This window comes from Excalfactoria chinensis, chromosome 1 (genome assembly GCF_039878825.1).
Source record: "Excalfactoria chinensis isolate bCotChi1 chromosome 1, bCotChi1.hap2, whole genome shotgun sequence".
Taxonomy (NCBI): Eukaryota; Metazoa; Chordata; class Aves; order Galliformes; family Phasianidae; genus Excalfactoria; species Excalfactoria chinensis.
This window is the reverse complement of record NC_092825.1, coordinates 34,080,433-34,097,188: the sequence shown is the minus strand read 5'-3', so window position 1 is coordinate 34,097,188 and position 16,756 is coordinate 34,080,433. Positions and strand designations below refer to the sequence as shown.

Genomic DNA, 16,756 nt, shown 5'->3' with positions numbered 1-16,756 from the left:
GGGCCTTGTCATGCATGTCAGCCAAGGGAGTGGGTGAATGGATATTATTCAGACTGCTGCACTGTGCATGGATGGCTTCTCTGTCTTTAGAGGAGGGCCATGAAAGATGTCCAAAATAATGATTTTTCAGCACTGCAAAAAAGGAAAAGAAAATATTGCAGAGGAGCGGGAAGTGAGAGTAATGCGGGGAATTAAGTTCTTCCAACATGCATCATTGTATGGTGCACATTTGGTCCAACAGTGGTGGGATCCCACAAATTTGCTGCTGTGTTGTGGCCAGAAGCTGGGCAGGCTTAGCTGTACTGAGCCACAGTGCTGGGGCCAGGAGTGCCCAGGGAGCCTGTGGCTCAAATTGTGGCAGGATAATGCCAGTGCATTTTCCCAGCAGTGTCTGCAGGCTAGAATCCTTTGCAAAATGGGTTTGTGATATATCACAGCTAAAAGGGTGAGGACTTTGTAAATGAAAGATCACTGAGATATGTTCTGAAAGTAATCTGAGAACCAGTTGCTGCCACTTGCTCTTTTGTAGTAATACCTGGCACCAGTGGCCAATTTCCAATAGAACTGTTGTCTTTCTCTGTGTAATGCTGTCAAAAAAAGGGTATAAAATGTAAACATACAGATTCAAACCATGTTCCTTCACTCTTCTTGAGTGAACTTGGTCGCTTTTTGTTTCGACTTGCCTGTACTGAACTTAGCTTCTGGACTTAAGTAGATATACCTTCATTGACAAATCAATGCCCTGCTTTAGCTACATACTAGCTCAGATAGAAGGCATACAGCCTCTTATTAGCTTTTATTGCTGTGTCTCCTAACTGATTGCTGTCTTTCCCAGAATTAAGGTAGATGTGGAGGATTTTAATGAAGTTTACAAACCCTTCTGTCATCACGACCCAGCCTGTTTTGCTGCGGTGTGGTAGCACAGGAATCTCTTTGGATCTGAGCCCTTCATCCAGCTTCTGAGAAGCTGAGTATTTCTTCTCACAAACACAGATGGCACTGGTGGTGGTCGCTTTGGGAAAGCTGCTGCTTGAATGTTGTTAAAAAAAAAAAAAAAAAAAAAAAAAAGCAATAATCAAAAAAGGAAAAGAATTTCTTACTCACCAAAAAAAAAAAAACAACTGCTACTTCATTCTGAATTGCTTTGCTGCTCAGATGCTTTTCTGAATGGAGGTGGGATTGTCAGACACCAAGAGGCCAAAATCTGGACTTTGGAAATGGCTGTAAAGCATTCACACAGCGACCAAAGTCAGAATACTACAAAAAAAAAAATGAAGAATAACAAAACAGAAAACACATCTGGAAAAAAAAAAAAATGAATTTTAAATGCTGTAACATTGTTTTTTAATTATAAAAGTATGGACAAGACTAAGAAGCCAAGCCATCAGAATCCCTAGTGTCACATAAACGCTTTGGGGGAGCTTCCATTCATTTTTTTTACTCACACAACTCCTGGAATAGCACAGAGCAGGGAAGAGATTAAAGGGCAAGCTGAGCAAAGTACAAAACAAACAGTTAATTAGTTTGCAAAATGACTTTGATATTTCAACTGTATTCACACGTTTGAATTCTTTAATGAAAAGCCTGCCACTTTTTTAACAAATAAATCATAGAAGACCTGTCTGGCATCCATGAAATGACTGTAGATAAGAAATCTGCACTCTTCAAAATGCTAAATTCCTTATTCTCTTGGGAGGGCAAGGGAGTTGTTGTAATATGACAGTGACTCACAGATACTATTTATTCTAACAGCCAGCTGGTAGTGGGGATACAAAAAATGTATTTTAATTTAGCTTGTATGCTTTCATGTATGTAGGAGAATGAGAGAAGTGCAGGTAAATAATTTTCAGTATTCTCTTTTAATTGAGATTTTTAATTTTTTTTAATGGAGATTTTTTAATCTTATCAGTTATCGATATAAAACAGCATTTTTCCCATTCTAAACATTTTTTATTGTTCAGTTTGACAGCTGTGTTGCCTGTTTAAAGAAAAAACAAAAAACAAAAAACAAAAAACTAATGCAGGATGCTCTTCTAACCCTAATAATAATAGAAAGAAGTTGAAGATGCATGAGTTGGGCTCTGCCTCCCAGTCATTTTAGAGCTAAAAGCATCACAACTTCTTTGTTTTTATCTCACACGTGGAGTCATCTCTAAACCAAAGTTTTTCAATTGAGACTAAGAAACATTTTCTAAAACTTCTACAATGGTCCAGTTAGAAAACTTGCTTACCAACGTAAGCATTTGGGACATTATATAGCTGTGAGGTTTCCAAAGCTATGAACCCAAACCTGGAACTTCTCATAAAAAATATGATATTGATGTTAGTGATCTTTGAAGATTTGGAGTTAGTGTTTTCCCTTAATCCATAGCTTCTCTTTTCAGTACTAAACAGAAGAGAAAAATTCTCTGTCTGTCCAGCTGCTCAGGAAAAAGGGAATTCGTACATCATAGCCTCTGGATACATTTGGTATCAGCAGCTTCAGGAGTTCAAAGATCCTGAGTAAGCTGCCAAAGCCATGGGATTGTCTTTTCATCTTCTTTCCAGTCTCTGAGCTTATAGGATCACACACAATCATTAATAGTTTTGTCAAAACTGAGATAAAAAGCATACAGCCAGGCGCACAAAACCAAAGTAGAATAAAACCCAAAGTAATGAAAGTTTTGTCTAAGAAAAGGCATGTCATCAAGGGTTTTGCTTTGTTTCTCTTCAAGTTCATAGTTAAAGGAATGAAAAGACAGAAATGATGAGGGTGCCATGTACTGTCTGCATTTAGATCATGCTATAGTAGATAGAGGACAGTCAGTTATGTATGTTTTATTCCAATTATGTGTGATTATGGTGGTGGTAATAGCTATATACGGACTTCAGTGAGCTAAAAGCTTGAAAGCAGATAAAGACCCAAAACACACTGCTGAGTTGTGTCACACTAAAGAGGCCTTGCTGCTAGACATTCGTTTCCATTAAAAAAAACCCAAATCCTGATTTCCCAAGAGTGTAGGCAACAGAATTGCTTCATACTTGGAAAATCTTGGTGGTGGTGGACAAATGGTCCAGATTGTGTTGGGACACTGGCAGTCACACAATGCAGAAACCCTACAGGAAGAGTCTTTTGTGTAAATATCTCAAATCCAGTCAAGCATATATCTTCAGAAAATATATACTTTTTCGGATATATTTCAAGTTTTCGTATACCCAGGAACAGCAGAGAACTATGATTATGTTTAAAAACAACAACACAGAAAGTACTTGCCTCTTTCTACAACATTCCCTTCTTCTGTAACATTCCCATAGTGCGTGTTCAGGCAGATTTTGCTCATCTGAGATTATCAATAACAAATGCCTCTGAAATTAAAGGCCTGAGAAAGCTAGGATGTGAGCAGTACTGAAGTCTGTCTTTGATTTTCAAAGCAAAGAGAAGGGTTACTAAGGAGGGTGAGTGAGTCAGTCGGAGTCTTTTGGCCACATCAGTTCCTGAAGAATTTGGAAGTTGCTGTATTGTCTTAGGTTTCCAGTTTCGTTCTTCGTTAGTATGCAAGGTTAAATAATCAGCCCGCTACAAAGCACATTTAAAATTCTGAAGATAAAAAGAAGGGTGATCCTGTTTTGTTTTGTTGTTTGTTTGTTTTTGACCAATGTTTTCCTGGAAGGGATCTTGATCTATTGAGATCCTCTTTACAAAGTTGTGACAGAAATTTAAACTTTGGTAACTAAGACTTATTTGAAACATAAAACTGGCTGAAATTAGGGTTTTGCAAAAGGAGCAAGGAGAGTTGGTCCTGATTCTTTGGCATTTCAAGCTTTAGGCAGGATCTATCTAGACATTTAATAAATGGACAGAAAAAACAAAAGTATTAAGTGCTGTGCTCAAAGAGTCTGCTAGCTTTGAGGATTACTGCTGGCCTTGGGATGATGAAATAGGATGTGACTGGTACAATCATGCTGTGCATAAAAAGTTTTAACAGACATAATAGCACCATGCATTTCTTTTGTAATGGAAAGAATTATTTTTGGGGGTAATATTCAAAAGGGACAGATAGGACAATTTTATGGAGCTCGTTATACATGCCCCTCAAAGAACAAAGAGGCTGAAATAGCTCAGCTGAGTATAGTGTTCAGCTGAGCTCTTTCAGCTCCTGATGTTTCCACCTCCTTATGCATTGCCTTGTGCTTTTCCATCACCTTGGCCACTGTCTACTGTCTAACATAATCTCAGGGAATAGAAGGGAGAAGGGCAGGGAGAGGTGGATGGAAGAAAGAAAAAGCCAAGAGAACTGTCATGGCTTTGAAATTTACTTCAGCTGTTACTTTAAGGATGCTGAAATCATTTGTGATAAAGTAAATCCCAGTCCTTGAAGAAACGTAGCACACAGCTAAACAAAGACCAGAGTTATCTTTTTGGTGAGATGTTGTAAAATATAAAAGTTGAGAAGTTCAGTCCTACATATATGTTCCCCATCTTTTCCCTACAGTATATGGACTACTTGGTTTAGTATTGCTCCTATGAAACAGTCAAGTTCTATCATCCCTGTTTTATAGGCTTGGAACCAATGCAGGTAAACTGAGGGAAACTTCCTAAGGATAGAGGCTCAGCAAAGTTATGGTCTCTCATTCCTGCTAGTAATTGCAAATGCTCCAAAGTAGATTCAGTGTAGTAATTGCAAATGCTCCAAAGTAGATTCAGTGTTATTGTGAGTAGGTGTTTTGTTGTTTTTTTTAATAATGCATCTTCACACATGGGAGAACACTGGCTCCTTTCACCACTAGATACTTACATTTCACCACATGGTGAAGCAGAAGATTCCCTCTACTGCAAAGAAGCTCTAGAAAATCACCAGTGGGGTTCAACAGCATTAGGACAGTCTCCCTTCCCCTCTCCTTCCCTCTCCTGGAGGGCTTCCACAGGCAAGGAGCTTCTGGGACTGATACTTTTTAATGCCAGAGTTGCTTTAAAACTGTATCCCATGATATTACACCCTCTCTTACACCCTTCCAGCAATGACAAATATGCATCTCACTGAACATTTAGAATATGGGATTCTAGAACTCCCTAACTCAGAAAACGTCCTGTTCACTTTACTGGGCAATGCATATGTTTATACTGTACTGTGAATAAAATTATTATAAGGGCTATAGATGGTAATCTCATATAAGCTATAGTTCTCTAGCTGCTGATGAGCTTAAGACTTTACTACTCTGCTCTCAGTGCTGCACTTTCCATCGCATTACAACAGTCTAACCCACTCTCTGTCATCTCACTAACTATATCAAATTGTGTTAGAATAATGATATAGGGAGAATAGAATAGCTTACCTTCTGAGGTTGCTATCAGAAGATAGATACAAGACTATTCTTTGCCTTAATATCAGATCTGATTGGTACATCCACATTATCTTGTGACACAATGACATCAAATCCCACTGAAATAGCTGAGTCTTTCTCCTAGCTGAAGACTGTAAGCCCAGAGGTTAATATGTAACACAGAACTGTTAGGAATTGAAGTGTTTCTTGTGAAGAGAGGTGTTAATGAACTTTATCCTTAATAGGCAGCTGGATGCATTCTTATATGCTTTAATCATCCATGAAGGTCATGGAACCTTTCTATAGCTGGCTCACTGCCCAATGGATGTAAAATCACAGAGAATGCTGGATGGAGGTCAGTCATCACAGATGGAGACCTTTGAGCTCATGGTGCTTCCTACAGAATTGGTCAAATCAGCCCCAAATCAACTGATCTTTTTAGAGAAATTGGTTCTTCTTCCTATGAAAAGTGTAAATCTGCATCCTAGCTGAGACAAACCAACTCTGCCACATTGCCTGCCCACCCCAAGTTACTTTGCCAGCTGAAGCCATGGGTGCCAGCAGAACACTCTGGTTTCATGTCAGCCCCTTCTGTGAACAGACTGAAGGGCTCAACCTTTCTTAGTATTGTTAAGGTTGGAAAGACCACTAAGATCGTCTGGTCTAACCATCAACCCATCCCCACCATGCCCACTGAACCATGTTCCTCAGTGCCACGTCTTGACAGTTCTTGAGTACCTTCAGGGATGATGACTCTACCCATTAAATTATGATTCATTTAATTAGGTTTCAGTCTGGTTTCTGTTAGTTAAAAGGTGTGGTTTCAACTGTATCATAATTTTGTACTGTCTGTATTTTTTGGTTTCATATTGGTGACTTTTTCCATCTATCTAAAGATGCTGTCCTTTTTCTGCCTCATGTTCAGTTTTTGGCCTCAGCAAGTTCCTGTGGTAAAAAGCTCTATGGATTAATTGTACAGTATGAAATAAATACATTCTGATTTGCTCATATTTGAATGCCCAGGTACTTGAAAATCAGCATGCGAGGAGACCACATAGTTGTGTTAACTGGCTAGATTACCCCCACATTTCCAATAAGTGTTACCTCTGCCTATGATTTCTTTCAGATAGCTTGTAATATGCCAAAAATAATAATATTAAATCTATCTGGTCTCATGAAAAATTAATCAAGAGTCAGAGATGTTCTTAGAGGCTGTCTAGGAAATATATGAATCTGGGAAGTATTATGCTTATTTTTAAGAAAGATTTTTCCATAAAATCTTACTGTGGGTTGTTGCTTTTCCTAGTTTAAAAAAAAAAAAAAAAAAAAAAAAAAAAAAAGAGTGAAATTGTTACATCTTAAAAAGCAGCATCCAAATATACAGAACTTCCTGAAGTAATCAGGACTGAAGCAGTCAAAGTATCCCATTCCTACCACTTTTACTTGCATTTATATGGAACCAATTTAGAATGCTTTTTCTCATCACCCAGATGCTCTTTGGACAAGGGCACTTAAATTTTTTGCAGCCTACATATGAAATCTGGTTTGTTTTGTTTTGTTTTTGGCATATTAGCATATCCTGCAGCCTTGCTGTCTCCTCATCAGAAACTGACTAACTTACCCAACAGTGCATTCCAGGTCAGAACAGAGACCTGGCAGAGCAAGAGAGAGACTTGTAGAACATTTGTCAATGCTCTGCACTGGTTCTTGTAAACTCAAACACGTGCCTGCAATTTTTCCACTATTTGAGGTGATTTTCACTATTGTAGAATAGTCAAGACTCCACACACAGTATTTCAGCAATTGCTCTGTGACCCTAGAAATATTTAAATTTCTCAATATTTGTATTCACATTGTGTTGCAGCAGAAATATATGATGTATGAATGTTTCAGTAGATCACAGCAGGCAGCTGCTAATACATAAGAAACATGAAAGTCCTTTAATCACCAAAAACAATTGATTCTATTCTTGGGAGAATTTATATGAACAGCAGGTAAACTGTTTCTCAACAAATTTATCTTACCTTGCAGCCATAATTCAGAATGCAATGTGGATTTCATAGGCAGGTTTCTACTCTTGGTGAAAATAATGAATGATGCAGGAAGAGTGGTAAATGGGAGAGAAGGGAAAGCCACCTTGGCCACAGGTTTGGCTTAGGGCAGAGTATCTTTGGAGGTTTGTGTTGTCATTGTGTTTTGTTCTGGTTGTGTGATGCTGGCCTGCATAGAAGTTCACAGCAGTTCATCAAATTAGTAAGGTTGGAAAAGACCGCTAAGATCATCTAGTCTGACCATCAATCCATCACTATCATGCCTCTAAACCATGTCCCTTGGTGCCACATTTCCCTGTTTCTTGAACAGCTCCAGGGACTGTGACTCCATCGCTTTCCTGCGCAGTCTGTGCCAATGCTTCACCACTCTCTCTGAGAAGAATTCTTTCCTAATATTCAACTTGAACCTCCCTTGGCACAATTACTCTGTCTTAAAATCCTCATGATTACCTGCCCTTCCTCAGCCGTTCTCTGCAGCACTCATCCCCTTCTCCATGTACAAGACACTGGAGCAGGACAGTCATTACTGGAGAGAATGCTTTTTCTTCCCTACCCTTAACACAAATGTTCCGGGTTTGCTGGAGGTTTGAGAGAACACCTGTAGTGGAGGAGTCAGGAGTATTTTAAACTGGAGTAGCCAATATATGGAAAGGGATGGTGTTTCTAAGGCTCATTGCAGAAACATCTCTGATGAGAAGGAAAAGATAAGAAAGGGAGGCGTCTCTAAACTTTTATTGTAACAGTTGACAAGTTATTTTAGAATCTGAGTTACATTTCATGGTGTCATTCTTTTTTTCCTCTAGCATCAAAAAGTCCCTCTAGTATCATGGTTGTGGATCCTTGGTGTTTTTCTGTGCTGTATTTTCTTTTCTGAAAATCTTTCTATCCCCAGCCTTGACCTTAGCCCACCTAACCCTGACACTTTTATCCCAGCCCCTTTCAACCACCCATCTCCTCCCCCAGGGCTCTTTTCCACTACAAGCAGAAGTCTCTTTTTCAACAACCTGTTTGCTTGGATCAGATACACCTAGAAACTGTTGCTACAGTTGCAATATCCAGGTCTGTAATTGCTGGGGGACCTGAGTCCTCTGATGCGTCTTCCTTTGAGCTCTGCAAGTCACTCCTGCCACCAGAGGCAGCGGACCCAGAAGTGTGAGCTCCCTGGGGAGTGGGCTATAAGAGGTAGTAAACACTGCTGAGGACCAGGAGTAAATGAATTGGTGCTGTCTGACTGGGATGTATGTTCCTTGCTTCTCCAAAGCAAAAGGAGCAACTGGAGTACCACAGTAAGGCATGCCTTGTGTAGCTGTGATTATATTTTATTTACTGCTATGCATTTACTTTACAGCGGTTAATTTCACATGTTATTGAGGGCAGTACTGGAATATATAACAGTTCTGCTTGTGCACTTATAATCTGTAGGTGATTGGGCAGGTTTCCATTCTAGGCGTGATTCTCTTAATGAAGGTTTGCACTGTTTGTCTATTCTGCTGGCACTTCTACTTTTGCAATTCATCCAATATCAATTTTCTATCCTAATCCCATCTTTATGGTCTGTATTTAACACGGTATCAAGGTATGCCATCAGAACGGTACAATAACCTTATTCCAGTTTTTTTAGGCACTAAATTTGTGCTTAAACAAAACCTTATTAAAATGTTTTAGAAGTGTTTAACTGATGGGAATAGGTAAGACTTGAGGTTTTTTGTTGTGTTTTGGTTTTTTTTTTTTTTTCCTCTTGTAATCTGAAAAAGAGTATATTCCTGCCTTGTTCTTGTCATTTTCCATTAGCATCCGAAGTTGGCCACAGGATGCTGAACTTGTGTCTCCAGTCTGGTCCATTCCTGCTAAGAGCACAGAGCACTGATATGCTGCTTGCTGTAAAGCAGGAGCTCACGGGGTCTTATCTGGCATTTCTGGAGGCTGTTTTTCTCTGGTTCTGTTAGAAATCCCATTCCCAAAGCAGCATATTCTGGATTGTTAGGCTTCTTCCTGACAAACAGAGACAAATGCGCTCCCCTGTGCTGCCTGATGTGGAAAAGGGCAGTCTGTGTTCCTCTTACCTACTTTTCACTGTCATTGCCAAGAAACTAAGCTTCACAGCATCAGCAACTAAGAAGAGAATTCCTTCAACAAATAGCAAGGCAAGGCTCTTATAAAAAAAAAATTGTGAGTTTTTTTCCCATACCAGTTTATTTCTTGGATGTTGGTTTTGGTTGATTGTTTTTTGTTTTGTTTTTTTGTTTAGTTTATTTAATGAATTTTCAACAATCTTGCTGCTGCATAGGAAGTATTCTGAGATGAGACTTAAGGATAAATTTCTTCCCAACACTGCAAGCTGCTATGGGGCTGTGCTGTGTGACTGGCAGCCTGACCAGGCAGTGCCCACATATGCCCATCCAAATGACTTACACTTGGTGTGTGGACAACCATTTGTTCTCCATGAAACCTTCAGGCATCCCACTGTGTTGCAGTGTAGTCAACCTCAGAAAATAAGATGTTCTGAGAAGTGTCTTGAGTAAGTCCTGAAATCTCCAGCTGCAGGGCCAGGTGGGCTTTCTAAGCAGGCTGAATCCTGAGCAATGAAGTGCTGTGTTCTTCTGTCTTCCCTGAAACACTAAGGATAATATAGATGTGGTTATACAGAGGCACATAAACTGTGCAGCCTTTTATATTTGTTGTAGGGCATGGTGCACCAAATTCAGGCTGGGTAGAAGGAAATGGGGCTCTCCTGAAGATAATGGAGTTTCACCGCATTGTCCCTGGATAAGATGGGCTGCAGTCCTAGTGTGTTAAGTTTATTAGGTGCACGTTACCTTCTTACAGCTTCTTTAATATCTTTCATCTGAAACTGGATATTTTTCTAGATGTTTCATTTCTGTGTCTTTGTCAGTGAGCGCATGATGTGCTGTGTAACAGCATCTCAGTTAATGGGATCTAATGCCTATATATATACTTAAGCGAATGTATTTGATTTTACCCTTTCTAGTTTTGTTCAGTAACAACAGGTGGCATCACCCTTGTAACTCAGGGTCACTGTCTCGGACAAGTGTTTTCTCCCTCATTATTCCATCCTGATGGATGTCTAGGGATTCACACAACAGCCCCCCTGACTCAGCATCAGTTCCCCTTCTTGTTTATCCCAGGCCCCTTTGGCTGTCAGCTTTCTATGTGGAGATAGCTTCATGGCACACATCAGCAGAAGCAATGGTCAGACCTGGTGAAGGTCTTTCTCCACTCTCAACACATTCCTATGTTTCAGTGACAAAGCTGGAGCAGATTTGTAGCCACTCAATTCAGGAAGAAACAAGGAGACTGTTTTGAAAATGCCAAGGTAGAAAGGGTCATTGAAAGTGAGGACTGCTATAGTTCTTCAGTTAAATTAAAGCACATGAGTATGCTGAGAGCAGATCTTAATGAGGCTTGTGAAGGCCTTGGAAAATCAGCCCTCCGAGGAGAGGCTGAGGGAAGTGGGGCTGTTTAGTTTGGGGAAAAGGAGGCTGAGGGGAGGCCTTATTGCTCTCTTCTGGTATCTAAAAGGTGCTTACAGTGAGAGCAGGGCTGGTCTCTTCTCACTGGTGACGGGTGACAGGATGAGGGGAGATAGCCTCAAGATGCACCAAGGTAAGTTTAGGTTGGATGTTAGGAAACACTTCTTTACAGAAAGGGTAGTTAAGCACTGGAATAGGCTCCCCAGGGAGGTGGTTGAGTCACTGTCCCTGGATGTGTGTAAGAGCCGTTTGGATGTGGTGCTCAGAGATATGATTTAGCAGAGTTGTTAGAGTTAGGGAACTATAGTTAGGCTGAGGTTGGACCTGATTATCTTTGAGGTCTTTTCCAACCTCAGTAATTCTATGATTCTTAGCTGGTGTATCAAGACCTGACGATCCCATTAGTGTAAGAAAAAAACTAAGTGTGATTAAAAAAACAAAAAAACAAAACAAAACAATACCAATGCAAAGATCAAATTGATAGTGGAAGAGAAAAGCAAATTATTTTCAGTTGTATGTTATAAATTATAAACACTCAAATAACAGCAGTCAAAATGCATGGTTTGGAGTTGTTTTTTTTGTTGTTGTTGTTTTCTGAGTAAAGTGATATTTCTTCCTGCTCATAGCCATGCTCTTGATATGGTGTCTGACCTATAGGTATTTAATTCTTTTTATGCCACTCTAGTTAGGAAAGAGAAATCCTTGTTTTGTTCCTCAGAGCAGTAAACTGCCCTATAGCTTTAAGTGGAACGTTGAAAGTAAATCATTTTATTTTAAGCTCAAGTAAACTGGCTCAGTCAGAAACTGCTAAGTTCCTGAACCAATGCCCTGCCAGAAATGGTGTAGGCCACCTGAGACCATCCAATACATTTCCTCCCCTCTCATCTCCACTGTGTATTGTCCACAAGTGGGACATGGAAGCCAAGAAAGGGTCCCCAGAGTGTCACGTAGGAGAGTTGGCCACCATATGTCATCTGCACAGATGTATCTGGGTCTTCTGGGAAAAAGATCTGAAGCTTAATTATTTCCTGGGTAAAATTCCATTGACTTCACAGGAAGGATTTGAACCTGAGGAAATATTTAAATTTTGTGGTAGTTCTGGCACAGAAAATGTTTCATTGCCTTGGTTCATCTCAGCTAAGAATTAATAGCCTGCTCTGTCTAAGATGATGAAGTTTGGGAAATTCAAGCATGTGGAATGTATCCAGAGTGCTTTCGTTTTGTTTGTTTTGTTTGATCTCAGAAATTGATAATCAAAATAGAAGGTGTGTAATTTTGCTAAGTATGATCCACTCTTTACCTGCATGGGGAACTCTTAAGAAAAATATTCAAAGCTACTCTTCATTGTGTAAATCCAACATCTCTTTCTTTAAGGGTAGATTGCTGCTCAATGCCTTCATTGTCAGTGCAGCAATTGCGTTACCTTGATCACTGTGACTTGGCTGAGGAATTTAGCCAAAAAAGTCTGGAGTCTATTCTGAATCTTGTTGCGAAAAGGGAGTACTTTTCTACAAGCAGTTTTTAAGATGCTTACATTTTTCCTTTAGGTTTGTTCCTTGTTGCAACGCAAGTAGATTGCGCTGGTTTGCATTCTAGGAAAAAGAAAAATAAACAAAACAAGTAGTGAGCATCCAAGTGATCAGGTATGTTTAGAACTGAATGTGTTGAGCAAGGAGTTAATTTGAACTGGTTTTGCTTTTCAGACACTGCAAATGGACATAAACAAGCTGAATATCACGTTGCTTCGGATATTTCGCCAAGGAGTGGCTGCAGCACTGGGACTGTTACCTCAGCAAGTTCACATCAACAGACTCATTGTAAGTACCATTGTAAGTACCAAAAGACCATATACAATACATTTACCTGGTGATTTAGAATTCTCTTATTTATTATCACGACATCATGGGGAACTTCAATAAAGACAGAAAGACACTTATTTTTCTGATGGATTTTTTTTTTTTCAGGAGTGCACTACAGAAAAATGGATCTCCATTACAAAATGACTTAAATTTTCTTTTGAAAAGAAACCATTCTCAGTTACAGTCTAGAGAAAATGAAGTCAGATAAATCACTTTTGTGTCTTATTCATAAGAAGTTCTCTTATCCCTTAGTTTGCATTCCAGTGCCATTCTAAATCACATTCACCAAAAGCCACTTTTGTTTTACAGAGGTTGAATCTTGCCTAAAAGATACATGCTTCTGCTGTTTGAAGGCATCCTCACAGTTTACCATCAGACTGTCCATTAGTAAATTAAATGTCCCCTCACAGTATTAATATTCACTACTTAGAAATAGCAGCCCATACTCACTTAATGCTGACATATCATTTTTGTAGAAGAAATTTCCTTCCAACAGTGAAAGTGTTTTAAAAAACAATTTTCCCTGTGTGTTTTTCTGTGAACGGTTGAGAGCATACGTTCTTAATGCTGTTGTATTTTTATTTATTTTTTGAGAGTTAAGCCATGAAGCAAACAAAGAAAAACAAGTGTTGTGTGTGTATTGCCAGCATTCAATTCATGTTGCACTGAGGGGGAAAAAAAAAAAAGAAATTCTACCTGCAAGTCAAATATTAGGGAAGAAAGCTGGCACGTTCAACATAAAAGTATTGCCTGCCTTGATAGCTTGATAGGATTGTATACATTAAAAAGGACTATAAAACTCTTTCAAATAATGTCTCTGGGATAAAGGATCACACAAGATGTATAGCAGAGAAGATGAACAGGAATGCAAAGCAGCTCTTTTCATGTTTGCCAGAATGATGCTCATTCCTGACAAGTGATGCTGATTCTCCTTTGTCCCTTGTATTAACTCGAATGAAAGATATATTCAGAGAAAACCAAAACTACATAAGAAATGTTGCAGTTTGAGGTGCATATTTCAACACACCCAAACCCTTAGTTACCTTCTTGCTCTGCTCTGTGGCAATTATCTAACCAAGCAATAGAAAACTGCTATTCATTTTCCTGCTGGTTGATAGTTTTTTTGTTTTCTCATAGGGGAAGTGGTAATAGTATTTTGAATCTGCACAGAGCTCAGAATATATTAAATACTATTAATTAATTAGTCTTCTCAACATCTGAGAAATGCTGCTATGAGTTACTGTCTTTTTTTTTATGTAGGGAGGACACAATCTTTTGCCACATTTGCTCTTAAAATCACAGGCAGAAAGTCAAAAATTCGCAGCTTAGGAGGCACCATTCTCATTTCCTATTCTTTTACCATGAGCCAGATCTTTGCATGCAGAGTGCTGGCAAGCAAGCTGGGCACATCAAAATTCATCTCAATCAGTTGAATCTGAGCTGCTGATGTAGGTTTCTTCCAAAGGCAATGTGGAGAAAGGTGATTTAAGAAACACTGATGCCTGGTTATTTTAGGATGGATTCAGTCATTCACTGGAGAAGCAGACTCTCTGCACTGACTTTGGGGTTGATTTAAATGACTCAAGTAAGGCAAGCACTCAAGTTGGGTTCACACACCCTTTGTGGACATCAGTATTAGTCTCAGACCATCACAACCAAGCAGAGGACCTCTCTGGCAATCTTTTGATGCTCTACTGCAGTCATTGTCCCTGACATCTCTAATGTAGCACCACTTGCACTGCAAGAACTGCAACAACAAAATCAGGGTGGGCATTAATGGAGGGGAGAAGCTAGTGTGTTTAGCTTACTTTTTAAGCATCCTTTCATTTCACTGTGTTCTCCTAGAATGTTACACTGCAGTCTACTGAAAATACTTTGTAGTTTGTTATAGTGTGTATTCGCAACATGTATATGTGGGATTAGAACACAACACCAGAATGCTACGGCATTATACTAAGCATTCTTGTTTAAGGCCTAGCACCCTTAACAGAGCTGCCCTTCAGCAGAGATCAGAACCATCAGTTAAAATACTTCCTGGGTCTTTGCCCTTGTCCCCATCCATGGTTCCTTCCCTTGTTTCACTGACCTGTCTTGTTCAGTGGTTCTAAGGCCTAGTCAATGGTAAATGTGACAAAGCACATCTGGTCGCATATAGAATTTGCATTTTCCTGCACAGTCAGATGGAATTTAAGGAGCCAGGGAATGTGTGCGCTCTCCTCAAAGAGCGGGTTGCAGTCTTTCTATTCCATGCTTTCATTTCTGGAGATATAGTTAAAATCTGAAGACAAAAGAGATTATCTATTCTCAGACCCTTCCTGTGATTCTCCTTTTTAGTATTTTTACCTATACTAATTATTATTATCATTATTATTTTTTCTAGGGCAGAAAGAACTGCGTGGAACTGTTTGTGTCTCCCTTGAACAGAAAGCCAGGAATTTCTGATGCACTCCCATCTGAAGAAGTTCTGCGTTCACTTAATATCAACATTTTGCATCAGAGTTTATCACAGTTTGGAATAACAGAGGTCTCCCCTGAGGTTGGTTATTACCTTCCTAACCTGTAGTTTGTTACAGATTTGGTAGATCTTAGAGCCACAGTAGTTCTTAGGCTGAGGTTCTCATGAACAAGGCTGGGAACATACCAACTAAGATGGCGTTACTGCTGTACAAGAATTACACAGCTTGTCCTGCTAAGTTACTTTAAAATTACTTTTTAAGGCTCTTTAAACATTAGAATCTTGGTCCCCTTGCAGAAAAATGAAAGGTTCTGATGAGCTGTTTCTCCCTACAGCTAAGAGTTATAGTTGCAGAGAAGCTGCCTTCTCCCCTCTGGGGAGAAATAACTGCATGTATCAGTACAGGCTAGGGGATGACCTGCTGGAAAGGAGGTCTCTGGAGAAGGACCTAGGGGTCCTGCTGGACAATAGGTTGGCTCTGAGCCTGCAGTGTGCCCTTGTGGCCAAGAAGACCAGTGGTATCCTGGGGAGCATTAAAAAGAGTGTGGCCAGCAGGTCAAAGGAGGTGATCCTCCCCCTCTACTCTGCCCTGGTCAGGCTATGTTTGGACTACTGAGTCGCAGTGAAAAGCCACAGAAATTATTAAGGGCCTGGAGCATCTCCCCTGTGAGGAAAGGCTGAGTAACCTGGGTCTGTTCAGCCTGGGCATGACTGAGGAGGGAATCTGGTAAGCATTTATAAATATCTAAAGGGAGGTGGGAGACAAATGGATGAGGTCAGGCTCTTCTCAGTGGCGTTTGCAATAGGTCAAGGAGTAATGGCCTAAAACTTGAAAATAGAAAGTTCCAGACTAACATGAAGAAGAACTTCTATATGGTAAGGGTGACAGAGCACTGGAACAGGTTGCCAAGAAAAGTTGTGGAGTCTCCTTCTATTCTATTCCTTCTAACCTATTGTAGGGTACCTGCTTTAGCAAGGGAGTTGAGCTTGATGATCTCTTGAGGTCTCTTCTAAACCCTGTGATTCTGTGAGCTCATGTTTTTCTAGATCTAAATCAATACTTGAGCCAGTGTTGAGCTAGTACTAGCTGTTATATTCACCTGTTTTTCTGCTGATCGGAAACGATTGTGTCATTTTAGGGGTTCTAAGCCTGTTTAAGAATCTTGAAGATGTTTTCAGTATGAAAAAGACAGCATAAAAGCAGTGTCAGTTCAGCACAATTTTACATGATCTATAGCAATCTGCCACTATGAAAATGAAGCAATTCACAGCTTTTAGCTGTTCTAATGGAAAAAAATAAAAATAAAATAAAATAAAAAATGAAGCCAAGTGATGTTGTTTAAAAGTCAAATGAGGCCTTTTTATTGCCCACTTGCAACCTAGGCTAGGCTCACTTTAAGTTACAATATCTTTTGCTACTGAGACATATGAGAGTGACAGTTGTGATAAACGCAATTATTGGTTCCAAGTACTTAAGATACAAATAACATCTCAGGTAGATGTGGGACAAGAACATGTATGAATAATAGATGAATGGAGAAATGTCATCAAACTATGAAAAGATGCTGAGGAAAAAAAAAAAAAAAGCACTGAAATCAA

General features: G+C 39.6%; 1 protein-coding gene across 1 annotated transcript in view; it reads left to right on the top strand.

Annotated features, from left to right (window-relative positions):
• The window catches only part of PTPRR (protein tyrosine phosphatase receptor type R), a 142,199-nt gene that overhangs the window by 59,178 nt on the left and 66,265 nt on the right, over window positions 1–16,756 (top strand). The window contains 2 exon segments of the mRNA XM_072358460.1: window positions 12,547–12,660; window positions 15,083–15,238. Coding sequence (XP_072214561.1) covers window positions 12,547–12,660; window positions 15,083–15,238 — 270 coding nt within the window.